Below are 27800 nucleotides of genomic sequence, written 5' to 3' on the forward strand. Positions count from 1 at the left end.
TTTTCATATTTCCTTGATTTAGTTTTTTGCTCTTTAATGAATGAAGCTGACTAGGGATTAGCAAAAATACTAACCTTTTAAACTTGATGCTGATTAATTTGGACAAATTACTTAACATCTCTGTTCTTTAGTTTTGTTTTTGTTTTTAGTCTGTAAAATGGGGAAATAATAGGACCTATTTTATAGAATTTTGAGACGATTATTTAAATGTTCATATAAAGACCTTAGAACTATACCTAGCTCATAATATGTATTTATTGTTAGCTAGTGATGTTATTATTACAAAAATGGTGAGATCATGTCATGTTAGGGTTTGGTGAGTTAAGGCTTTCCCTGAGGATTTGAAAAAGGAGGATTTGAGCAGTTCGGAAGGATTAGTAGAATTTGGCTAAGTGGAGAAAAGGAAGGCATTCTAAATTTGGGGGAATGACAAAAGAAAGAAGATGAAGCAGGGCCGGGCGCAGTGGCTCACGCCTGTAATCCCAGCACTTTGGGAGGCCGAGGCGGGCGGATCACGAGGTCAGGAGATTGAGACAATCCTGGCTAACATGGTGAAACCCCGTCTCTACTAAAAAATACAAAAAATTAGCCGGGCGTGGTGGCGGGCGCCTGTAGTCCCAGCTACTCAGGAGGCTGAGGTGGGAGAAGGGCGTGAACCTGGGAGGCAGAGCTTTCAGTGAGCCGAGATCGCGCCACTGCACTGCACCCTGGGCGACAGAGCAAGACTCCGTCTCACACACACACACAACAAAAGATGAAGCAGAAAAGGGGAGGAAGACAATATCATAAACCGTTTTGGCCAGCGCGGACAACATAAGTGTAGCAGTGAGATTCTTCTGAGAGCTGGAAAATAAGTAGGTGAAGAATGCCGGTAGCCTGAATTGGCCTCCTCTCAATTGGCCATTTCCCAGGGAAGCCTCAGATGGAAGAGATTATTATCGTGTTTAGGGATCCCCTGATTCACTGCTGTGCTTCTGTGACTCCACCCCACCTTCTTCTGGGCCTAGCACTCTTCCCACAGACTGGAGGTCAGGGGCTTTATCAGAGCTTTAGGGAAAGGAAAGGTTTTTGTTTTGTTTTCTCCTTCAGAAGCTGTGTGAAGTCTTTTGGTATTTTTTAATTTCAAAATGTTTTAAAACATTTTCTCTCGAGAGAGAACTCTTGATCTTGTCTTGGAAGCACTTATTCTCAGGGACAATCAAGGGCTGCAATGAAAAGTAAACATTTTAAGTTCATTGTATTAAACCACAGTCTGCATAATAAGGAGCAAAACATAAGAAAAAAAGCATTATTTTTGCCTTGCTATTCACCCTAAACTCTCAGTTATGTGTATTTCTGATTACTGTTTCAGTCCTCTTCCCAGAAAGAATCTTAGGCTACAAAATGATATAAATTTTGTTACAGTACTGGCATCACATCACAACTCTACCACTCTGTTAAGGGTTCCTGAATGTTTAAAATGAGTAACTTCGGAATATGTGGTTTAACATCGACTGGGACCCTTAAATTATTTTAGTCGTTATGTTTTAATTTGTATAAAATAAATGGATGCCCTATTTTTAAAGGTATTTATTTTCAAAAATGTCTATTTTTAAAGGAAAAGTATTGGAATTTATAGAAAAAGTATTTTTGTGCTTATTTTCACACGTTACATTTATAACATTTCTGCAGACTCAGCAGGGTTAATGGCAAGGTGCTCTTTAATAGGTCATCTCATTCAACATTCTGCTCTTACGTAGATGAATTATGTTACCTCCCCTTTCTTATTTTTCTGAAAAGGTACTCTTACAGTCAGTGTACATATCAATCATTTCACATACTTCAAACTTCTTTTACGAAGTTGCCAATGAACTTTACATTTCAGCATTTCTTCAGTGTTTTCCCATCATATTTATTAAATATCTATTTGCCTTGGTGAATAGGTTCTTTTTGTGAGACTGAGTCTCGCCCTGTCACCCAGAGTGGAGTGCAGTGGTGCAGTCTCAGGCTCACTGCACCTCCACCTCCCGGGTTCAAGTGATTCTCCTGCCTCAGCCTCCCAAGTAGCTGGGATTACAGGCGTGTGCCACTACACCCTGCTAATATTTGTATTTTAAGTAGAGACAGGGTTTCACCATGTTGGACAGGCTGATTTCAAACTCCTAACCTTAAGTGATCTGCCTGCCTTGGCATCCCAAGGTCCTGGGATTACAGGTGTGAGTCATCGTACCTGGCCATGAACAAGTTTTAATTCTAATACCAACTCTCATTAGTTGGTAGTGGTTGATTTAGAGCACTGTTTTGAGAACTCTGAGGCAATATCTATGTTCAGCAGAAAGGAGTAACTTGGTTGATTAGTATTGTGTGGCCATGAGCATTGGATGGAGGAGTGGGGGCATACATAAATTTGTCAGTCTTCCCAAATAAAAAGAATAGTAATGAATGGGGATATACAGATACATTAACATTTAGACCTTTGATTCATTACTTCATACATGAAGATTATCTACAGTTGTTTTTCTGAACTCTCTTGAAACAGCTTATGATTTTCCAAATTGTTATTCGTCCTGACCTTCTCTGCCAAAGTGAATGTAATCATTCCTTTATTGTTGCTACAATAGCCCTTTATTACCTTAATTATAATACTTATTTTTTCTTTGTTAATCACTTACTTGTCTGATTCCACTGTGGATTATGAACTTCTTTAGGAAACGACAGTGTTTTACTTACTTTTATATTCTTAATACCTAACGCGATACTTGGTACCTGTCACACGTGTTCAAAAGGTGAGATCATTTGTTATTTCCTTAATGACCTGGCTGTTGTCTTTTTTTTTTTTTTTTTTTTTTTTTTGAGACAGAGTCTCGCTGTCGCCCAGGCTGGAGTGCAGTGGCACGATCTCGGCTCACTGCAGGCTCCGTCCCCCGGGGTTCACGCCATTCTCCTGTCTCAGCCTCCCGAGTAGCTGGGACTGCAGGCGCCCGCCACCTCGCTCGGCTAATTTTTTGTATTTTTAGTAGAGACGGAGTTTCACTGTCTTAGCCAGGATGGTCTCGATCTCCTGACCTCGTGATCCGCCCGCCTCTGCCTCCCAAAGTGCTGGGATTACAGGCGTGAGCCACCACGCCCGGCCGACCTGGCTGTTGTCTTACATGAACAGTGAGGCATTTATGTTTGAAAATGAGATGACTAGGTCTGAGTCTTAGGGTGATAATCGTGTGAATCAAAAGAAAAAGGCAGATGTTTTTGGTAAGAACATACAAGTTAATGTTTTTGGGTTCCCTAGAGTGCAGAGAGATTTGGGGTTTGAGTCTCCATGTCTGAGAGAGTGGTAGTACCACTAGAAAAATGAAGCTGGGGGAAGTGGATTTGGGTAGATGAGTTTGGTTTTGGAGATGTTAGGTTTTGATTGAAAATGTTTATTTATTAACTAGTTTTAGATGGAGGACTGGAGATAAGGATTTCATAGTGGGCCAGTTGGATAACTTCTTCTATTATGTGCTCCATAGCAACCTACCTTATTATTATTGCTTGTTTAATGCCCATCTTTCCCCCAGTAGGGCAGGGAACACATCTTGTTCAAAGCCGTATTCTCAGTTATAAACACAGTTGTTTCACATGCTAAGCACTTAGTAAATAATTGTTCAGTGAATTAATGTCTGCACTGTTAGTTGATTTAAATGCATCCAATGTTGTCTTTAATTTATATTGCTACTTAGAATTATTAGTTTTAAAATTACCATGGTAATCAGTTTCCATAGAATCATTGGAACTTTAAACTTGTCGAGATCTTAGAAATCTTTGACAGGCCTCCCACTTGTAGCTTGGAACTACTCAAAGTCATTACTGACCACACTTCAGATTTAGCCATGTATAATATTCACTGATAGGTAGTCCATAATTACTTATTCAAAGGAATATGCATATAGTACATGTCTTTCAGGCTGCTAACAAGATAGCAGGCTTGAATGGACTTGTGGAGGTTCTATACCGGTCTTCCTTGTGATTGGTCATTTCTGTCTTCTGTAGTACTTTGACCAGTGGCTGTGTGAAAGTCTCGCAATGAGATGAAATTTTATTTATGCTTGCAGGCAACATTAGGGTTTTTTTTTTTAATTGATTAACATGAGGTTCTGGATAAACTGCATTTTGTTTCCTCCTTCCTTGTCCATATTAGCATGGTGAATCATGCTGGTTGCAGGTTTGCCATTATTTGATAGTATAAATGTAAACAATAGACGTACTCTTATGAGCTATTGGGCTTAATTTAAACACTGTCTTCTATAAAACAAAGTTTGGAAAAGGTGTATCTGCCTGAGACTACAATCAGAGGATATAATTTTAAAATTCACAAAATTTCATTTTTAAGATGTGGACGTTCATCATCAGATTAAGCTTCCAGTATTTTATTTTATAGCTTCCTGAACAGAGATGATGCACTTTTGTTTAGAACACATAACAAATATTCCCTTAATTTGAATTAGTTTTTTGTTTTTTTTTAATTCTTGTTTGCTTTTCTTGTTTCAGTATCAAGATAAAGAGGAAGTTGTCTTATGGATGAATACTGTTGGGCCCTACCATAATCGTCAAGAAACATATAAGTACTTTTCACTTCCATTCTGTGTGGGGTCAAAAAAAAGTATCAGTCATTACCATGAAACTCTGGGAGAAGCACTTCAAGGGGTTGAATTGGAATTTAGTGGTCTGGATATTAAATTTAAAGGTAAGTAAACCTTAATAGTCCTTACAATGCAATTTGGATTGTAGACAAGGGTTTCATATTTTGGCGCTATTGACACTGGTGTTGGATAATTCTTTGTTGTATGGAGCTGTTATGTACATGTTAGGATGTCTAGCAGAGTCCCTGGCCTGTACCCCCCAGATGCCAGTAGCACCTTCTAGTTGTGAAAACCAAAAAAGTCACCAGACACTGCTAATTGCCATCAGTTGAGAACCACTACTTTAGACTCTAAAGTGTGTTTTAGTCTGTAAATGAAGTGTATTGCATTTAGGAAAGTATATTAGTAATTAACAAAGATTTCTTTTGAATATTTATAAGATAATAAAATAGATAATTGTCAATAAAATTGTATTTCCTTAACATATTTTCTTCTGAAAAGTGTTCTCTAGTAAACCCCCTATTGATTAGACACATGTGGCCCAGGAAGACCTTCATAGATATTTAACAAAGTAATTTCTGGAGGTCTGAGGCTGTAATGGGATGTGTGGATACTTAAAATTCTTGTGTGAAGCCTCAAATTCAAACTTGTACCATAGGCTTAACATGTATTATTTATCAGTGTTGTATTAATTTGTCCTGTTAATACCTATAGGATATTTAAATTTTAAGTCAAAGACTTGTTAAATTTGGGGAAAATGCTTCACCTTATCTAGTTATTATGCAGGTATCCATTTATCAGGTCCTTTGAGTGTGTTTATACTTTTCATTTTTCTCTGTGAAGTTTGTCAGAGAGTGTATTTCCTGCACAGGCATTTTTAGCATGGTGAACAGAAGCTTGAGTAATTGAATTTTTGCAGAATCTTTGATGAAGTGTCTTGGTTTTTGAATACATCATAGATCCTGTAAACAGGAGCTTTGGATTTTAATCCTCCTCTTTTTTTTTTTTTTTGGTACTGTATTCATTTTAGTAAAATTGTTTACTGCAGTTTTGACTTCATTGTCTCCATGTGTAAGATGAATAGTAACTGACTTCTGGTATTTTTAGTACTAAAGATGTTATTATTTCAGTACTTTGGGGAGAAGAATGTCAATGAGATTTTAAAGATAATGTTACTTTAATTTCGATTTGTTAAATTTTATTCTTGTTTTTAAAATTGCTCAGTTATTGTTGAAAATAGGTATACAGTATCTATTTACATTCTCCCCCCTCCCCATCCCCCCATTTATAGTCTTTGGGGCTTAATTATAAAATTAAGTTGTGAATTTAAACCATAGTGGCATGGCCTGTAATTTTATGAATCACTGTAAACATACCTTTGAGGCTTATGTTTTAATTTAATTAGGTAATGTAAGTATTTAGTCACAAATAACGAGAAAACTTAAACTAGAAAATGTGATCTTTGAGATTTGGTACTATATGTAATCATCTGCTTTCTCTTTTTCCATATTTGGTGTACATTTCTAGTTTATTAAAGAGGAACCAACGAGAGAATAGGCAGAACTCCTGAATCCTACTTTGCTACTGTGTACAGATTTCATTAGTTTTTGAGATCCTCACCCATATTTACTAAAGAAGAGTACTTAATTCATCAATCTTTTTTTTTTTTTTTAATACTTTAAGATCTGGGATACTTGTGCAGAACGTGCAGTTTTGATACATAGGAATACATGTGCCATGTTTGCTGCACTCATCAACCTGTCACCTACGTTAGGTATTTCTCCTAATGCTATCCCTTCCCTAGCCCCCACCCGCTGACAGGGCCCAGTGCGTGATGTTCCCTTCCCTGTGTCCATGTGTTCTCATTGTTCAATTCCCACTTATGAGTGAGAACATGAGGTGTTTGGTTTTCTGTTCTTGTGTTAGTTTGCTGAGAATGTTGGTTTCCAGTTTCATCCATGTCCCTGCAAAGGATGTTAACTCATTCTTTTCTATGGCTGCATAGTATTCCATGGTATATATGCGCCACATTTTCTTTATCCGTTCTATCATTGATGGACATTTGGGTTGGTTCCAAGTCTTTGCTGTTGTGAATAGTGCCACAATAAACATACGTGTGCATGTATCTTTATAGTAGAATGATTTATAATTTTTTGGGTATATGCCCAGTAATGGGATTGCTGGGTCAAGTGGTATTTCTAGTTCTAGATCCTTGAGGAATTGCCACACTGTCTTCCACAATGGTTGAACTAATTTACACTCCCACCAACAGTGTAAAAGCGTTCCTGTTTCTCCCATCCTCTCCAGCATCTGTTGTTTCCTGATTTTTTAATGATCGCCATTCTAACTGGTATAAGGTAGTAGCTCATTGTAGTTTTGATTCACATTTCTCTAATGACCAGTGATGATGAGCTTTTTTTCGTATGTTCGTTGGCTGCATAAATATCTTCTTTTGAGAAGCATCTGTTCATATTCTTCGCCCACTTTTTGATGGGGTTGTTTGTTTTTTTTCTTGTAAATTTGATTAAGTTCTTTGTAGGTTCTGGATATTAGCCCTTTGTCAGATGGATAGATTGCAAAAATGTTCTCCCATTCTGTAGGTTGCCTGTTCGCTTTGATGGTAGTTTCTTTTGCTATGCAGAAGCTCTTTAGTTTAATTAGATCCCATTTGTCTATTTTGGCTTTTATTGCCATTGTTTTTGGTGTTTTAGACATGAAGTCTGCCCATGCCTATGTCCTTAATGGTATTGCCTAGGTTTTCTTCTAGGATTTTTATGGTTTTAGGTCTTACGTTTAAGTCTTTAATCCATCCTGAGTTAATTTTTGCTTAAGGTGTAAGGAAGGGGTCCAGTTTCAGTTTTCTGCATATGGCTAGCCAGTTTTCCCAACACCACCTATTAAATAGGGAATCCTTTCCTCATTGCTTGTTTTTGTCAGGTTTGTCAAAGATCAGATGGTTGTAGATGTGTGGTGTTATTTCTGAGGGCTCTGTTCTGTTCCATTGGTCTATATATCTGTTTTGGTACCAGTACCTTATTCGGCAATCTTAAACCCCCTTTTATTAGTTCCTAGAGGCTGAGATGGAGAGATTATTTAAATAGAGGAATATGGTTTTCATGGGTAAAGAAGGGGGATTTATTTTCTTTTCAGACTAAGCTAAGCACTTTTAGATTAAAAAAAGAAGAGCTAGCCAAGGGTTATTCCCTGAGAGTTGGTGATTCCTAGGGGTCTTACCAAGTTTCCACCTCCAGCATGGATATGCTGCTAAAGAAGCGGCTAAATTAAGTGGTCCAGATGAAATAGTAGATGCTGATTAGATTTATCTTCTCCCTCTACTGTAGCTCTTTGCTTGCTGTGTTCAAAGATAAAGTCGATCATGCTTTGAAAAGTGTTGTAGGTTGTCATGTAGCCAAACATTTAAAAAATAGGATGCACCTTAGAGATTGTGTCATCCAATTCCCTCTCCCAGAAGCCCAGAGATAAAGTGATTTATTCGTGGTTTATCATAGCATACTAATAATAGAAACTGGAACATTATGTCTCTTGTGAACTATAGGAATATTTACCATGTATTCTTAATCTGTCATCTCTTAAATATTTGACTGTTAAAGATTCTTCTGAAGGCATATTCAAATAAAACAAAATTTTGGAAATGTGAAACCAGAGAAAACTATACGTACACATACATACACGTTTACATATGCATACACACACATCTTTTTTTAACCTGTTAGATTGTGTCAGGCTCCATGGATTGGTATCGTTTTGTAAAATGAAGATTACTAACGAGACTATTTAAAGGAACTAATGATAGTCTAACTCTAATGCAGGATGCCTCTCACTTAAGATTTTATACACAACTTTTTCTTGCTAATAATCTTATATCCTAGCACTAGACAAAAATGCTAAATTGAGACCATTTTAAGAAAATGCATTAAATATAGAAGGGCTGACTTAGGTTAGGCATCCTTGAACCTGGTTTGAATTCAGTACCCTCCAGTTTTAGAGGGTACCTCTTCGAACCTTGCCATCATAGTGTGGAAAGAAGAGGTGCTTTAGGGTCAGAGAGACTTGATGCATCCAGCTCTACCTCTGCTTACCTGTGTGGTCATGGGCAAATTATTCAACCTCTTTGATCTTGTATTGCTTATCTGTGAAGTGTGGGAAATAATATGTATTTGATAGAAGTGTCAGGTTTAAATGAGAATGCATGTAGAGCATTTATCACAGTTCCTGGTATGTAGTTTATATTCGAAAAGTGGTAATTAGGAATAATAATAGCACATAGCATGGTCTGTAGCTCCAGCTTGGTTTTGTATTTGCGATTATGAAATGTTAGCTTATTGATTATAGACTTTGATTTATCCCCAAGCTGCTGTACTAGCCTGTTATAGTGGCACTCTTGTTCACCATTGCACCCTTAGCTGTTAAGACATAGTATGCTTTTAATAAATTGTCTAGCACCCAGACGGTTTGTGCCTACTTGTTGTTACGATAATTGGTTCATTATGAACATTAGATGATCTGGAATAGTAATTCTTAACCAGAAGAGATCACCACCCACCCGTCCTGCCCCTTCCCCCATGTGAGAATTCCTGCAGTATAATGAAGTGTGTTAATTGTGGAAAAATCAGTGACTTCTACAAGACTCCTTCCTTCTGTTTGTTTTATTGATCTTCCCTTGAATTTTTTTTCTTCCTTGAATTTCCCAACTTAACAGAGGGCTGAAATTATTTTACAAGTATTTTTTTCTTTAGAGTTAATTGTTAAGTTGAGAGTACTGCAGATAGGAAGAGGCTGTTTAGAGCCTTATATATTTTCAGTTCAGTGATTCTCAATCTTGGCTGTTCTTATCTTCACTGTGCAGTATTTCCCTCCAGATATCTGCCTGGGCAATATAGGCCTGATTGCCAAAGGGTGAGGAAAAGGGACTGGGGGGATGGCAGGTTTACTTATTCAGCCAGAAGATGTTTACTTCAGGTAATCCCCCGTGCTGTTTTCAGTCCCTAGCTTCTGCTATTCCTGCTGTCCCTGATTCTGGAGCCCCTCTGGTTTAAGTTCTCTAGAGGAAGGTCCCACTGGTCTACTACAGGGATAAGTTGAGGGTACAGTATGTGTCTAGCTGTATGAAGAGTAGAGGAGGGGACCTGGCCATCCAACCCGTTTGTGTACATATTTAATATTTTAATATAATTCCCTTTGTGTTCAGTCCTACATCTGTCCGCCTAGCTTTTGAGGTCTGTAGTGCCTCCAAGTCCTGAGTGTCTCTTGGATTCTGTGCAGTTCCCTCCGTTACAGGCATCACTCTCCTGTTATGTTTACTCCTGCTTTATTAGTAGTTTGTCATCTTACAACTGTTTTCCATTTCCTAAAAATTTGTTAAAATCTTTTTCCCACGGCCGGGCATGGTGGCTCATGGCCTGTAATCCCAGCACTTTGGGAGGCTGAGGCAGGTGGATTACTTGAGCTCAGGAGTTCGAGACCAGCTTGGCCAACATGGTGAAACTCTGTCTCTACCAAAAAAATACAAAAATTAGCCGGGGACCTGTAATAATCCCAGCTACTTGGGAAGCCGAGGCAGGAGAATTGCTTGAATTCAGGAGGCAGAGGTTGCAGTGAGCCAAGACTGTGCCACTGCACTCCAGCCTGCGCGGCAAGAGCAAAACTCCATCTCAAAAAATATATATATCTATAAAATATAGATATATATATTATATATCTCTATAAAATATAGATATATATATTATCTATATTTTTTTCCCACCGTCGTCTCTTCTTTTTGTCTTTGTGGACTTAACATATTTTTTATTCCTTCACTGACATTTTAATCGGTTTTAGGAGAGAGAAGAAATATACTTGTGGTTAAATCTGCCTGTTTGTAAGTGGAAGTCTGGGAACTTGGTACAATATTTTGTCCTGTTGGTTTCAACTGAAGTGTTTTAGTCAGACCAAATAATTTGAATCTGAAATTTGTCAATTCTTATTACTGATTTCTTATACCTTGTACTAACTGCAGATTTGATAAATATGGGCATCTCTGTTTTTTGTTTTTTAAAGGAATGTATATGCATATATATTTTTCTGATTTTAACAGTGATATAAGTTCAAATACACAATTTAGTAACTACAGGAAAATATAAACCTGGATATAATTACCATTAACATTTTGTTGTATTTTCCTCAGTCTTTCTGTGTTTGTGTTTATCCACATTGTTTTAAATATGTGAAAGTTGAGTTCATTCTATATATATTTTTTAAAGTTTATTTAACAAATCCTTATATAGTGCTTATTATGTGCCGGACACTGTTTTAAGCACATTCTAACTCATTTAGTAAGTTATATATAGTTTTTGTTCTACTTTTGTTCTCTTGACATTTTATGAGCTTGTCCCCGTACTGTTAATTACTCTTTTAAATGTGGCTGCATAGTATTGTGTAACTTGGATACTGTGATTTTTTTCCCCCATTTTCTTTCTTTACTTTGAGATGGAGTCTTGCTCTGTCGCCAGGCTGGAGTGCAGTGCAGCGGTGTGATCTTGGCTCACTGCAACCTCAAGCGATTCTCCTGCCTCAGCCTCCCAAGTAGCTGGGATTACAGGCACACACCACCACGCCCAGCTGATTTTTGTATTTTTAGTAGAGACGCGGTTTCACCATGTTGGCCAGGATGGTCTCGATATCCTGACCTCGTGATCCGCCTGCCTCGGCCTCCCAAAGTGCTGGGATTACAGGTGTGAGCCATCGCGCCCGGCCTTTTCTCCCATTTTCTAGTTGTTTGATATTTTGATCCTTCCTTCCATCCTTCTTTGGTTTTCTTTTTCTGCTATTGCCCATAAGTATTTCAGTACCTCTCTGAATCTGTTATTAGGATGAATTCTTAGAAGTAGAATTACTGAATCAAAGGGTATAAACATATTTAAGGCAGTTTTTGACACATGTTGCCAAATTGTCATTTAGAAAAAATTACACTGTTTATACTGCTAGTCAGGTTGGTCAGTTAATCAATACTGTTTATATAGTTATTTAATTAACTGTGAATATATCAGTTTTTCCAGTTCATTGTTTTCCTCTAGTTCATTCAGCAGTTATTGAGTATCTTACTGCATTCCAGCACTATGGTAGGCTCTGGGTATGCATAGTTCAACCAAGAGCTCTAGCTTCCGGGGTCTTTAGGCCCTCTGAAATTCTACCTTAATTTTATGTGAATGTGCATTTTCAGGGGGTGGGCAAGGGAGAGATCACTTTCATTGGATTCTTAAAGGGGTGTGAGGCCCAAGGAAACTTAAGAACACTTTCTGTGAATATATTGACTCTTTTAATCCTTTTTTTCTTTTTTTGGAGACAGGGTCTTACTGTCGCCCAGGCTGGAGTGCAGTGGTCCCTCACAGCTTACTGCAGCCTCAACCTCCCCAGGCTCAGCCTCCTGAGTAGCTGGAACTATAGGCACACACCACCATGCCTGGCTAATTTTTCTGGTTTTTGTAAAGATGAGGTTTTGCCATGTTGCGCAGGCTGGTCTCGAACTCCTGGGCTCAAGGGAGCCCAGTCTGCCTTGGGCCTCCTAAAGTGCTGAGATTCCAGGTGTGAGCCAACACGATTGGCCTGATGCTTTTAATTCTTAACTCTGGGAAGGAGATAGCATAGATGCTGTCTCTTTTAAGGGAACTGAGAGGTTCATGGAAGTTAAATAACTTGCTTTTTATTCACATAGCTACTAGATACTAGAGCTCAGAATAAACCTCACCTTTCTGCCCATTTCTCTATAAATTTTTATATATTGATTTCTTTGAAGAGAGACTTTGCCAAGTGCTGCTGAATTAGAGGTGGACTATTTCTCATTTTCCAAATGTAATATTATCAAAAGAGAAAGTAAACAAAATATGGCATACTGTGTTCTTAGAGAACTCATGAATAATTACCACTTTCTTTTCTCAGTGCTTTCACTGCCTATTCAATTGTTAGCCTGGAGTTTTATTGGGAATTGATGGTAGATTATTGGTGCATAGTGTCCAGAATCTACCTAACCTTGCTTTCTGTTTGAAAAATAAGGTTAACATTTGCCACTTTACTACTTTGTTTTTTTCCCTCGTTAGAACTATTTACATTAGTAAACTCTTAATTGCATCTTTTTCAGAATTCATGGATGTGTGTTTCACCTTAGAAAGATACAGCCTATTATAATTTTAAAGCACTGATTTATGCTGGTAGATTTTTCAGATTGTTTTCCAGATATATAGAGTGCCGAATAATGATTTGGCATATTCATACACATTACATTAGTTACCTTCAAATTGGCTCCCTCCTGAGGGAGATGCTGTTTGAGTTGGGCAGCCAGAGACTCTTCAGTTATTTGCGATGTTCGTATTTGTCTACCTGCTTGGAAGAGGAATTTCATTAAGATATGACCAACCAACACCCTTTTAATATAGCCTGTCATAATAATAGATTTTCCGTTTTAACACACGTCGTTTCTAGACTTTACATGAGTTAAAGATATTCTTCAAGACCTCTTAGTCAATCCTTCTGAGAGACTCTGTTCAAAAATTTCATTTGTTTATAAACTGGCATTTTCTCCTTCTGTACAAACATACACACTATTCATACACAGATGCATGTATAGGTACATACCCTAATATGCGTAGTGATTTCCTTTGCCAAATAAATGGAAAATTATGCTCTTAAAATTTTTTGTTTATTTGTTTAGTGCCTAGTCTGTGCAGGGTACTGAAGCAGGCATGGCTGGAGATAAAAAGGATATCATCAGTTATGGACAAAGCACTCAAGACCTAATGGTGTTTTTGAGGAGCAAGATACTGGTATAAGGTAGAAAATGGTACAGGCCTACATGCCATAAGGGAGGTATGGGAGTGGGTATGAGAAGTGTGGGGAGTGGGGAGTCAGGGACTCCTTTGTGGAGGAAAGGGCTGGGGGATGGGGAGGATTTTAGACTGGACATTTTAGGTAGAGTTAACAGCATGAGCAAAAAAGTTCAGAGGCCAAGAGGGCACAGGGTGTGTGGGAATTGAGTTTGACTCGAGCGTAGAGGCAGATATATCAGTTGGGAAACAAAGAGTTGGACTAAAGTTCAGACTCTGAGGAATCTTTTAAAAGCTTCATACAGATTGGCCGGATGCAGTGGCTCACGCCTGTAATCCCAGCACTTTGGGAGGCCGAGGCGGGCGGTTCACCTGAGATCAGGAGTTCAAGACCAGCCTGCTAACATGGTGAAACCCCGTTTCTACTAAAAATACAAAAAATTAGGCCTGGTGGCATATGCCTGTAATCCCAGCTACTCGGGAGGCTGAGGCAGGAGAATTGCTTGAACCCGGGAGGTGGAAGTTGCAGTGAGCCGAGATCACACCATTGCACTCCAGCTTGGGCAATAAGAGCGAAACTCCGTCTCAAAAAAAAAAAAAAAAAAAAAAAAAAGCTTTATACAGATAAATGCCATACTGTATATATCTTAGAGCTTCCTACTTAAATCTACCACATTGTTAATGACCACTATCAATGAATATTTGTTTCTAACGGCAAGGAATTCAATGGCTTTGCAGAGGTAGCTGTGAGGTCCCCTACTGCCACTGTGGCCATTTGTTGTCCCTTAAACCTGGACCTTCCTTTGGTTCTGAATATCCCTTCTGTAGCTGCAGTTGCCTGCTGCCTTTTGTTCATTATCACACTCCATGGAGATCCCATTTGGGGATCTCTTGCTGCCAGTTTTTCTAGCTCCTGCTGTAGAAACTCTTTGGAGCAATCTCATTTTTTAACCCTCCGTTGCTTCACTGCTCAGCCTCAGGGTTTTTTTGTTTGTTTGTTTGTTTGTCTTTGCCATCATGAAAATCCTAAATTCCTTGCTGCCTAGGAGGGCTTGGGCAGAAAGAAAATCTATGTGGGAGTCGTTGTTGGAGACAAATTAATTTTCTTCCCATGCTTTGAGGGTGAGAAAGTATTTCCCTGACATTCTTCCATGGGACTTCAATGTTTACTGCCATCTTTGGTGTTGTAGTTTTGGGGTACCCACTTTAGGTTGGTCTATAATATGGGAAGCTGTTCTCTCTGTTAAGGATTGGGGAGACATACTGCTGGGTATCTTGAGTTATAAATTAGATTGCTATTTCTTTGAGCCACTAAATGATGTAGCTACAATTTATGTTTAAGAACTTTTAATCAATAAAGAGTTTAATAATGTTTCTTTAGAGAAATTGCATTTCATGTTTCAAATAACCAATGTTATAGTACAAATATAGTATAGAACTTAAAAACAAACTTGTGCTTGCTTTTATGTTCTTGTTCAGAATGATTTCTTAATTTTTTTCTAATTGCTTAATATACCAAAACAACTTCTTTTGATTGACATGTTGAGTATTTGTAGGTTTTTTGGATTTTCTTTTGTTTTATTAGAAACATAGGTACATTTTTGATATACTAGGTTTATTAAGTTAGAAACCATCTGAATAGAATTATAGTAGCAGTATTTTTGAAAGCAGTCGGGGTAGAAAATGACTCATCTTGAGGGGACTTTAAGGCAATTTATAAACAGTGATGCTTGCTGAATAGAGGTTTGCCTTTTAATCTTCCTGCTTATGAATAATCACTGGGTGTTTTCATAGAATCTGTGGCTTCCAGTAACTTGTCTTTCCAAGAATGTTAAAATCAATGTTGATCTCAGAGAGATCTTATAGCTAGAAATGGTTATCTCTGTTTATGATCATATTCTTGAGCTTTTGTGTATATTAAATAAAAACTTTGTTATGTGTTTAACCTTTTTTTGTTTTTAAAATCAATTTATTTTAAAGTTACTTTATAAATTTTCTTGTATAATTTTCTTTATATAAGGGATGATTTCACTTAGGTAACGTTTGAAAATAAAGATGATTAAAATTTTTTCATTATAAAAAGTCTTAAAGATACACAAAAAAAGAGAGGAATAGTACACTGAACCCACACATATTTATCACTCAGATTCAACTATTGTGAATAGAAGTTTTAACTTTAGGAAATGTTGGCTTTTTTTTTTTTTTTTTAATGTAACTATTTTGCAAACTAGTGGGCTAATTTGCAATTTTTATTTTATGCAGATGATGTGATGCCAGCCACTTACTGTGAAATTGATTTAGATAAAGAAAAGAGAGATGCATTTGTATATGCGATAAAAAATCATTACTGGTACCAGATGTACATAGATGATTTACCAATATGGGGTAAGTATTGTATGTTGTATTTAAGATTTGGGAAAATTTGCATAATCAGAATTTATATAATGACTCTGTTAAGGTGATTGTATACTGGATCATGATGTAAATGTGTTTTCACTGTTCTTTACAGAATGATTTTAATACCAGTTTTATGGTCACCTGTTGCTTGAAGAATTTTTGACATTGCCATGCCTTACATGAAACTTGCCTAAAATTTAACTTTTATATAGTATAACTTTTCAGATTCAAGAATGAGAATGTGCTTAGAACAATCTAAAAAATTCTTCTGCTTCCATTTTTTTCATATTTTAATTTGTTCTTTTAAATACAATTAAAGGGACTAATAGGATTTTGAAGTTTCATTCTCTTTTTCTCATGTTAGTACTGTGGTAGTATGGTTTCTTGGTATGATAGTTTCTTGAATGGCTTATTTTGCTAAAAAATGTTTATGTTTTTGCTCTTATTTATCCATATTAATGGAGAAGAGCTATGGAATAGTTAATGCCAATTTATGAATAATCCAAAATCATTTATGTTGGACTTGATTAAATTATTTATAATGCAAAGCACAGCCAGCTGTCATGGCCAATATGTTTGATCACATTTTTCTCTAATTGTTTCTTTCTTTTGTCTCTGGAAATCTGCTGTTATGTATAATGAATGTTTCTTCTAATGCTTAAAATTGTTAGCAGATTACTGTCATCATAAGCAGTAAACTATCAAAGTCTGAACATATCAGATCAGCGTTTAATATCATACTAAGATGAAATTTAGAAAGTTAATATCAAGAGATAATTATATGCATCATCATTACTGTGTTGCATGTTAATTAGGTATATGTAGTAAGTATATCATATAAATGACTGCAGTTACTATTATGGTAACACAGACATTTCTCTGATCCGCTCTGACAGTGATAGGAAGATGTGCTGAATATTCACTGAAGGTTTTTCTGAGCCTGTAGTTCAGGGAAACCCATTGGTTTGGGCCTCCCTCATATTTGAGAGAACAGTTTTCTTCCCTCTTGTTTTCCCTTGCGTACAGGTTTGTGCAGTGAGGCCATCATAGCTCATTGTATCCTCAAACTCCTGGGCTTAAGTGATCCTTCTCCCTTGGTCTCCTGAGCAGCTGGGACTACAGGTGCACACCACCATGCCTGGCTCTTTTTTTTTTTTTTTTTTTGGTGTGTTTGTAGAGACAAGGTGTCTTGCTTTATTGCCTAAACTAATCTCTAACTTCTGGCTTCAAGCAATCCTCTTGCTTCAGCCTCCCAAAGTTCTGGGATTATAGGGATAAGCCATCATGCTTTAGGTTTTTTCAGTCATAGCTGTGGGGCTCGTTAGCAACAGTGGCAACTGTGCTTTCCCGTGTTAAGTTTATTATAGCCCTGGGATTTTAGAATATGCCCTGTTTCGGGAAATACTTTTGGATGTCCTTGAATGTCTGAACCATGGAGAATCCTTGTCAGAAAAAAAAAAAAAACAAACAACTTTGTATCTGACTTTTTGTGGAGTAAAGGTTTTGGAGTCTTTTAAAAGCCTTTTAGAGAGTAGCTTCTTACTTGATATAATTATGTCTTTACCCCCAAAGTCTGGTTTTCAGAGTAGATAGGTAAATAAACTTTAATGAAGTTAATTATTGGCTGGGCATGGTGGCTCACGCCTGTAATCCCAGCACTTTGGGAGGCCAAGGTGGGCGGATCACTTGGGGCCAGGAGTTCGAGACCACCATGGCCAGCATGGCGAAACCCTGTCTCTACTAAAAATACAAAAAATTTAGCTGTGCATGGCGGTGCACACCTATAGTGCCAGCTACTTGGGAGGCTGAGGCACAAGAATTGCTTGAACCCAGCGGGTGGAGGTTGCAGTGAGCCAAGATTGCACCCTTGCACTCTATCCAGCCTGAGCAACAGAGCGAGACTCTGTCTCAAAAAAAGAAAATAATAATTAAATATTAGAAGGATTTCATGCTGGTGTGGTGGCTCACGCCTGTAATACCAGCACTTTGAGAAGCCAAGGCCAGGAGTTTGAGACCAGACTGGGCAACATAACAAGATTCATCTCTACAAAAAAATAAAACATTTACCCAGGCATGGTGGCACTTGCCTGTAGTCCTAACTACTATAGAGGCTGAGGTAGGAGGATTGTTTGAACCCAGGAGTTTGAGACTGCAGTGGGCTATGATTGTGTCACTACACTCCAGCCTGGGTGACAGAGTGAGACCTTGTTTCAATAAAAAATAAAGATAAAAGAAGGATTTCATTATCCCCCTACAATCCCAAGCAAAACAAAACTATACTCCTTGAATTTGTACCAATTAGAATCACTTTGGTTAATAAATAATATTTTATAAATATGATTATATTTTTCCCTAATACTTACTAAAGCGTAAGGGGAAGGCCCTAAGGAGTAACTAAGAGCATAAAGCTATTGGGAACTGTTTAGGCTTGGGTGGGGAACATTGGACAAATAGCTGGCAGTCTGAGGGCATGAGAGATGTATCCTCAGCTACCACCTATAATATTTCCCTAACATTGTGGATCTTTTTTTCCAATATCCCAAATTATGATTGAAGTGATAATTTTAAACTGTATCCTTATTACCATTTATCTTCACCACTCCTTTTATTTTGCTGACTTCCCAGGGACAGGTCCAGTAGTTGAGGTATAAAAAGGAGACATGTTAAGTTTTGGTACCCATATATACATGTGTACATCTTACTGGGAATGGGTAGATCATAGGTTATTAGAGAAAGTACTAGACTAGGGATCTGGAAACCTTGATTTTAATTTTGGTTTGACCACTAATAGCTGGGTAACCTTGGCAGATGGTGATGTAAGCACTTCCCTGAAATTTTGAGATGTTAGGGAGTTGTATTAGTCCATTCTAACACCACTATAAAGAAGTATGTAAGACTACATAATTTAAAAAGAAAAGAGGTTTAATTGGCTCACGGCTCTGCAGGCTATATTGGAAACATAGTGGCATCTGCTCGGCTTCTGGGGAGACCTTCTAAGGAAACTTACAATTTTACAATCATGGCAGAAGGTGAAGGGGGAGCCAAGAGTGGCTAGGGAGGGAGAGAGGGTGGAGGTAAAAAACAAAACAAAACAAAAAAAACTTAATGAGCTTTTAGCTTGTAGGATATTTTAAATATTAAGTGGTTTTACCTTGTATAAAGTGTTTTTTGTTTTGTAGGTATTGTTGGTGAGGCTGATGAAAATGGAGAAGATTACTATCTTTGGACCTACAAAAAACTTGAAATAGGTTTTAATGGCAATCGAATTGTTGATGTTAATCTAACTAGTGAAGGAAAGGTGAAACTGGTTCCAAATACTAAAATCCAGATGTCATATTCAGTAAGTATTCAAACAGTTTAATGTAGGAAGTAGTGTTTGTGACCCAATGTCAACAATATGTGGCTTTGAACTTTAGTAAATGAAAATGTAGCTTGAAATGGGATGCAACAGAATATTATTAAAACTGTATTTTCTCAGTGTACGTAAGTAAGCCTCCTAAAAGCAAAGAGAGGATTTGCTTCAGGTCTGTAGTATTAGATACCAGTTATGCCTTTGCAGGACCTAAACCATTTAGTACAGCCAAGTTTACTGTTGTAACTGGGTAATTAGACTAACCCAGTCATGTATTTTTATGGTTACATTTTTAGATTGTAGTACTTCATGTTGTTTCCTTTTCCTTTTTAATGTTGCAGATAGAAGTGATACTGTATTGAAAGTTGCTGGATAGATATAGTTTATCATGGATTGCTCTGTCAGTCGGGATAATATACTCCTGCACAGTGAGAACTTGTCAGAGCCTTTTAACAACTGTCAAGCTCTTTTCTCTTAGGCTTAAAAATAGTGGAAATGAGAGAGAAATTCAGTGTAGGTAGCCTCTCTGCCAGTTATTGCCTCGTAACTGGAATGAGTCCATTGCTAGTAGTCTAATTTTGAAAGTTTTTCAAGCCTTGTGCATATGTACCTGATGCAAATAATCCTTGTATAACTAAACTTAATGAAGAAATTTTATAGTTGTAATAAAAGTAATGCAGTCTAAAAATAAAGATGTACAGATTCTTTTTTTTATTATTCATTCAAATATTTATTGAGCAGCTAAGGACATACAAAGGTGATTCAGAACATGGTCAGAGGAGAGGCGAATGCACAAGTAATAGAAAGCAAAGGGCAAGGTTTACTGAATCACAGCAGTCAGAAGAAAGTGCTTTAGGGTACCAAGAGTGAGATTGTTTCCAGCCTGAAGAGGCATCCGTGGCAAATCAGAAAAGGAGATTGAGATTAAAATAGAAGACTTCAGTCTGGATTGTTGATGATACTCAGTATGGACTACATGTGTCTCTCATTTTCCTTTCTCCCCATCTTTGGGCTTAATTTACCAGTAGTGCCCTGGACTGTTCAGTGCACTTTTTCTATACTTGCTTGCATTTTTGCTTTAATGTCTTCTACAGAACTAGGTCCTTTTGGTATTTTAGGAGTTTTTTTTTTCCTGTTTTTGAAGGATTTTTGTCGTTTTGATCTTAGTGTTGATGGTTTTGAGTCTTTTCCATTCTGATGTGACTTTTGTGCATTTTTGGCTGGATTATCTCGTATAGATTTCTTCACTGGTGCTTTTTCTTCAGTTTCCTCATCAAAATTATCATCATCATCATCATCTTCATCGGCAGCAAGTTTTACTTTTTTCTGTGGAATCTTGCTACCACCTCCAGAGACAGATCACTTTCTAGATATCCTTAAGAGTTTCACCTCCTCCTCTTCATCTTCTGATTCTGCATCTTCCTCCACAGCTACTAAGTGCTGTCCACTAATATGCACTGGCCCTGAACCACACTTCAGCCATAAAAGCACTGGTGGTGTGATTTCAAAGCCCCCAAGGGAAACCGCTGGCTGTGCTGACATTTTCAAAGGTGCCAGTGTTACTTAATTGGACTGCTTTCGTAATTCATTGCCTCTGCTTCAACAATGTGCAATTCATCCTTTGCACCAGCCCCTAAACTAACCGTTCTTAAAGATAGTTGGTGCTCATTTTCATCATTATCCACCTTAAAGTGATAATCTTTGTTGGCCTTTAGTTCACAACTGAAAAGATAGTTCTGGGGCCTCGGGGGGCTTGTGTCCATGTCCATCAAATCTTCCATGGGGTGGCAGCACGCACTTAGGTGGGAGAGAAGGCAGACGGAGATAAATGATTTCTGCTCAAGAGAACAGACGCGCAGGACAGAATCACACCAGGCAGATGTACAGATTCTTATTTTAATTGATTTAGACACTTGTGATATGAGCTTATACTAATTCAATTCATATCACATTTATCAGGTCATAATATGTAAGTCAACAAAAGTAAACAGTCCTTGAGAACTGAAATCACCCCTCTGAGGAAAGTTGTTAAGTTTTGTCAATAAACAGAAAAGTTGATTAGTTTTATCATAACTGTTTCCACTTCTCATGTTGTAAGTACCTTTCCTCCATTTCTCTAGTGAATTTTAATTCTAAGTGTGTGTAAATAGTTCTATATTTTGCCCAGAGTTTTGTCATCAGATTATTAATTTGTTTACTAGCCTTTATTTTCAAATGAAAAATTTTTTTTTAGGTAAAATGGAAAAAGTCAGATGTGAAATTTGAAGATCGATTTGACAAATATCTTGATCCGTCCTTTTTTCAACATCGGGTAGGTAAATAGTGTATTTTAAGACATTGATTATGTGCACCAATTCGTTCAACAAACATTGAGCATCTGTCATTTGCAGGGCACTGTGTTGAGGACTGTGGATTAAAAGATTTAGCTAATGGTGATTTAAAATATGAGCTTGAAATCATAAGGGTGATGGGGAGTTTTAGAGGAGCAATCAAAAACTTCCTTCTTTGTGCTTGTGGTTTAAACCAATTAAGAGATATACAAAGAAGAATATAACATACGGGAAGCCAAAATATCACTAATAAGGTGAATGTTAGATGGCTGCGTTGCGCAATGGATAGCGCATTGGCCTTCTAATGAGGTGAATATTGGAGAATGTGGCTTATATCTGTCTGTGATCAAGTGGGCTTCTTACTATTGAAACTCAGAATTAGACTTAACACACTCAGAGAGTATATTATAGACTTCCCTACATGGGCACTTGCCCTTATACAACTTATGGTGTGAGAAGGAGCAGAATGTATGCATCAGAAGGAGGTAATGAGAGAACGGATTGAGATCAGGAATTTCTGCTTGTGGAAATCCTTCCATGTAGAAAGAAACATCAAGAATGGGAAGAAATGGCCCCCCACTTCCCCAGCCCCCACCGACAGATACTCGCTGAATTTTAGTTTATAAAGCCGGTGGCATTAGTGTTGGTTTTGTACAGGTAGTTTTGATTCTCTATAGCAAAAATCACACTTTGTTTTGGTGATTTCCTCCTCAAGGATGGAGATAAAAAGACAAGGCATAAGGGGATATATATCTGTTCTTCTGAATTTCTTCCTGAATTGCTGCTTCTTTCTTTTGATCTAATCTTTTGGACTAGAATTTTAGAGTTTATTAATTACCTATTTTTGAGATGGCCCATAAGTTTTTGTTGTCTCAGATTTACATATTACTGTTACGTTCCATTCTTAGACTCTACCGGAACTTACCACTACTTCTGATCTTCCTCAGGGTTCAAAGATTTTAACAATTAAGCTATTTGGGATTTAGTCTTTTTTTTTTTTTTTTTTTTTTTTGAGACAGAGCCTTGCTCTGTCCCCTGGGCTGGAGTGCAGTGGCACGATCTTGGCTCACTGCAACCTCCGCCTCCTCGGTTCAAGTGATTCTCCTGCCTAAGCCTGCAGAGTAGCTGGGATTACAGGCACACACCATCATGCCCGGCTAATTTTTATATTTTTTTTAGTAGGGGTGGGGTTTCACCATGTTGATCAGGCAGGCCGGTCTTGAGCTCCTGACCTCAAGTGATCCACCGCCTCAGCCTCCCAAAGTGCTGAGATTACAGGCGTGAGCCACTGCGCCCTGCCTGGATTGTCTTTACTGAAGGATTTAGCATACTACTCTTGGAGCTAAAATTTTCTCCCCTACCTCAATCCCCACCTCAACCCCACCTGCTGTGTGTTCTCCTCGAGTATAATGCTCAGGCAATCCTCAGTAGGGTATGGACACAGATAATTTCAAGATTTAGATAACATTTGAGGATATGAAGGCTCTTAACTGGCACTCCCTACTGGAACTCTTAGGTCTGCCTTGTTTCTAGCCCCACTGGACATTGACAACTTAGGGGAAAGACTGCCTTTTAGTATTTTCACTATAGAATGGTATACTGTATTTATTACTTCAACACATATTAATTGAGCACCTGCTATCTGCCAAGCACTGTATTAGGTAAGTAGGATACATTAGAAAATAAAGGCAAAGATCTATACCCTCTAGGAACTTAAACGTTCTAGTCAAGGAGACGTGAAATAAACACAATAAGTAAAACACACTTTATTCAAAGAGAAGTGTGTCAAAAAAGAAAAAGTAGACAGCAGAACAAGAGTGCCAGGGGTCGGGTAAGTTGCAGTTTTATATTATGTAGTCAAGGTAAGCCTCTGAAATGGACTGTTGAGCAAAAGCTTGAAGGAGTTGAAGGAAATAAAGAATGTGGATATTTGGGGGAAAGAGTATTCCAGGCGGAAGCAACACCATTGAAAAGCCTATTAAAGTGAGGATATGCTTATTGTGGTTTGAGGACTAGCAAGAAGTTGAAGTCAGAGAGGTAGCAGGAGCCAGATCATCCATGGTCATTTTAAGGACTGTAGATTTTACTCTTGAATGCAAAGGGGGCAGGGGAGCACTGTAGTGTTTTCAGCAGGGGGGTAACAAATCTGACTTGTTTTTAAAGGGTCAGATTGTTATGTGGGTTCAGGAAGTCAAGGGTAGAAGCAGGGAGACCAGTGGAGAGGCTGATGTAGCAATCCAGATAAGAGGTAAGATAACTCAGATCAGGGTGGTAGCAGGGTAGGTGATGAAAAGATGTTAGATTGTGAGTATATTTTGAAGTTAAAGCTGGTGGCATTTCATGATTGATAGGAAGGTGAAGAAGGGTTGAGACAAACTCTAGGGTTTTCAGTCTGAGTGGAGCTGACATCACTGGGGCTGTATTTGGAGGAGATTTAGGGGGAAGATTAGGGTACAGTTTGGGACATGTTAGTTTTGGTGCGTCTGTACGATACCCAAATGGAGATATTGACCAGCAAATTGGATATATGAGTCCTGGAGTTCAGGAGAGAGGTCTGGGCTAGAGATACAAATTTTGCAGTAATTGGCATATAGATCATATTTGTAGTTATGAGACTGGATGTAATAATTGCTAAGGAAGGGAGTTGTAGAGAGAGAAGAGGACCAAGGACTAAGCCCTGGGTGCAGTAGTAAGAGTTTAGGAAGAACAGGGGAGTTCAGTTAAGGGCTTTGGGGGAAAAAAAAAAGTATGGTGTTCTGAATGCTGAGAGAAGAAAGTGTATCATGGAGGATAGAGAGATTAGCTCTGAATTTTTGCTGATGGGTCAAGTAAGATGAGCACTGAAAAGTGACTATTGGATTAACCTGGAGTCATTGGTGAACTTGACAACGATTTTGGTATAATGGTGGGGCATTCAGAACCTGAACAGAGCTGCTATAAGAGAGAATGGGAAGAGAGGAACTGGAGACAGCAATTATGGACTTGTGAGGAGCTTGGCTGCTAAAGGGAGCAAAGAAATGGTGCAGTAGCCAGTGTGGGAAATGGAATTAGGAGATTTTTCTTTCCTTTGTTTTTGTTTTAAATGTAAGAAAAACATTAACTTTATATGCTGATGGGGTTCAGTGGAGATTGCAAAACTGGCAATGCAAGAGAAAAAGGAGAGAAATATTGCATCGTTTTCCTTAAGTAGAAGGAGGGGATATGATGTACTGTACAAGTATAGGGATTGCTTCTAATACAGTGACTAACAGCACAGGCAAAGGAGCTAAAGCTGAATTCAAACTCTGATGCTTTGCCGCTTACTATGACCTTGGTTAAATTATTCAGTTCTTCAGCTTCTGTTCCCTTAATAGTGAAGCCAGGATTCTAGTACCTTGCAGAGCTGTTGGGGAATTTCACATTGATATAAAGCACCTAGTTCAGTGTTTGGCACACAGCAGGTAAGAGGCAGTATTGTTGGTATAGTTATTTATCTCCAGTTGCATTCTAAAAGTTATGACAAATTGAGGGTGCAGCTTCAGGATTAGTGACACTAGAGGGTGCTGGCATGCAGCAATTAGTAGGGTTAGTAAACCCCTTTGTGATACCAGGTTTCTTTATTTTTAAGAAGTATTTTCCCTGGTATAATAATTTCACAATTATACAACATCTCATAATTTTTAGAATAAAGAAATATTATAAAATTTCAGGTTATTACATTATAATAATGTATATCTTAGATTAGAAAATAGCAGAGCCTTGTTAGAAATTTCAACATTTTATGTGTGTCTAATTAGTATAGTTACTAGTAACTATATAAAACTTCTTTTATTTTAAAAAATTTGATAAATCGACTAAAAGATGATATGTGTCATTTTTCTTTCCCTCTTGAGCTTTTCTGGGTTAACATCTCAGGGTGGGAACAAAATCAAATCTTTGGAAAATCATGGACTGCTTTTATGAACCTTAAATGATACTTTTACAATAAACTCAGATTTATATAATCTTTTTTGAGCAAACATTTCAAAAAGCAATGCATTTCTTGGTTCCTTTATAATTTTACTGGATACTCAATAAATAAATTGTTGAATGAAGTAAGGAATAGTTTTCTGAAGAGGCTGTCTCCTGTTTTTCAAGAAGAGCCATAGAGTTTATCCCGTTGCTGAAACCTCAGGGTGGATAACAGAGCCAGGACTACCCTTCAGCTTCATGCACATATTCAGCACGTTAGCCCAAGTTAATATATGTCCTAATCATACACAGCAATACATATGTATGTACCTGTAGAATTTTAGAGCAGGAGGATATCTATGAAGAACCAGAATATGTAGATAAGAGGTTTCATGGAGGGGAAGGTACTTGTGTTGGAATATAAAGACTGGGTAGAATTTGCTAAGGGGAGTAGAAATAGATCCTATGTGAGAAGAAATTATAAGAAAAATACAGAGGTGGAAGTGAGTATGCTGTGCTTGTGGGTTCTTGAAGAGGGATAAGCCTTATTGGAACATAGAATATAATGGAAAGAAAAGTTGACTAGATAAGGTGAGATGGCCATATTACAGGGAGTATAGAATATTGGAGAAAATAGTTTAGATTTGATATGAGAGAAATAGGGTGTACAACTCTAAATTTTAGAGTGGAGGAGTGATATATGAACATGCTTTGGAAAGATTTCCTTGATGGCTTTTTACAGGATAAATTGAAAGGAAAGGGAGAGACCAAAAAAAAGGCCAACTAGGAGGCCATTAGTGCTATCAAGGTATGAGGTGATGGTATGGGAATGAAGCAGAATGGATAGATAGAAGTCATTTTGAAGAAAAATACATGCTTAATATTACCTATGAAGAATTAAGGAGAAGGAAGAGCCAGAGATAATTGTAAAATTTCAAAGCCAAATGTTAGTACCATTAGCAGAAGTTAGAGAATCAGAAACAAGTGTTATATATGAGGTGGAAGATTATGAGTGTACTTTAGGGCAGTCTGAGTCTGCAATTCCAGAAAGACATTCAAGTGGAAATTATTGTAGTTAGCAAAAGCCTGAAACGTGAGTGAGAAAGAAGACTAGCGATTTGGGGTGGGTTGGGAGGTGGGGGCGAGGGTGTTATCATCATCATTGGAATGCTGGTTAAAAGTTCTGAGAGCCTAAAGAAGTCACAGCAGAGTACTAAGACTGGATCTTTTGGAGAAGTTCACAAAGGATGGGAGGAGCCAGCATGGAAGATGAAAGAGGAGAAGCAGCGGTCAGTGAAGTAGGATGCTGTAGTGTCAGGAAAGGTCAGATGTGGCAGAGAGATCAAGGAGAGTGAGGCAGATAATTGGCTGCTGAATCAGTTTAGAAGTTCATTGCAGGCCTTTGAGAGAAATTTTGTGGCGCAAAAGTGAGATTGTATTGTGTTTTGGAGGAAGTGAGGGAAGAACTGGAACATGTCTCCTTTTTGAAAAGTATTGACATTGAAAAGATCAGGAGGTGAGAAGATGAAAAGAATGAGGGACAAAAGATGAAGCAAACACTTCAAAAGAGAATAATAGCAGTAACAATAACTTTTAGATTTTATTTAGTGTTTATGATGTGCCAGGCACTATACTATTTGCTTTACCTTTATTGTTTAAACTTTATGACAACCCCAGGGAGTAGACATCGTTGTAGATAAGGACCTTTGGAGATTGCTGATGGCTAGTGAAAGGTGGAGGGGTTGGGATGCAAAATGAGAGGAGAAAAAACACCTCAAAAAGTGGATGTGGAAAGGTTGTGTCATAGAAGACAGGATTTGCTTCAAGGAAAGGCGGCAGAAAGGATGGCATTGGGGCCTTGAAGAGAGGAGAGAAATTTGGGGACTATCCCTAAAGATCTTTTGGGAATTAAAATGTAAATAAAGAAATAACTGGGCAGTGCCACAGACCTAGTTCAAATCAGATGTGCTACATTTTGAGTAGTACCTTGTGATTATGAACCAGAATCTAGATGTAATATTGTAACTGTGGATAAACTCAAAGCCAAGAGCTTCAAGAACATTGAGGAACTAAAGAATGCCTCAATATTCTATGGAACATGGATTTGGAAAGGGCTGAATAATGATGGTGACAGGGTGAGGATGAACTAATCTGGAGCAAGTGAAGCAAATCATTCAGGATGGTGACCTAAGTCCATGGCAGCCAGCTATAATAGTTTAGTCTTAGTATTTTAAGGAGGTTTTCAGATTGTTCAATTAGAGGGAAGGGAACTAACATTTACTGAGTATCTAAGGTGCCGTACTTTATATATACATTATTAAGCCCTACAAATCAGTTACAGGAGAAGTATTATCTCCTCCATTTTCCAGATGAGAAA

The 27800-nt window shown here is 37.9% G+C and overlaps 1 protein-coding gene and 1 pseudogene across 1 annotated transcript in view; one reads left to right on the forward strand and one right to left on the reverse strand.

The window, feature by feature from the left end:
• TM9SF3 (transmembrane 9 superfamily member 3) overlaps positions 1–27800 on the forward strand; it is a 69187-nt gene that overhangs the window by 7423 nt on the left and 33964 nt on the right. Inside the window, exons 2-5 of the mRNA XM_055253971.2 lie at positions 4507–4702; positions 15677–15799; positions 18991–19151; positions 21397–21474. Coding sequence (XP_055109946.1) covers positions 4507–4702; positions 15677–15799; positions 18991–19151; positions 21397–21474 — 558 coding nt within the window. The remainder of the gene's footprint in view (positions 1–4506; positions 4703–15676; positions 15800–18990; positions 19152–21396; positions 21475–27800) is intronic.
• On the reverse strand, positions 19947–21036 carry LOC129468454 (nucleophosmin-like; annotated as a pseudogene).

The sequence above is a fragment of the Symphalangus syndactylus genome, chromosome 2, assembly GCF_028878055.3.
Source record: "Symphalangus syndactylus isolate Jambi chromosome 2, NHGRI_mSymSyn1-v2.1_pri, whole genome shotgun sequence".
Taxonomy (NCBI): domain Eukaryota; kingdom Metazoa; phylum Chordata; class Mammalia; order Primates; family Hylobatidae; genus Symphalangus; species Symphalangus syndactylus.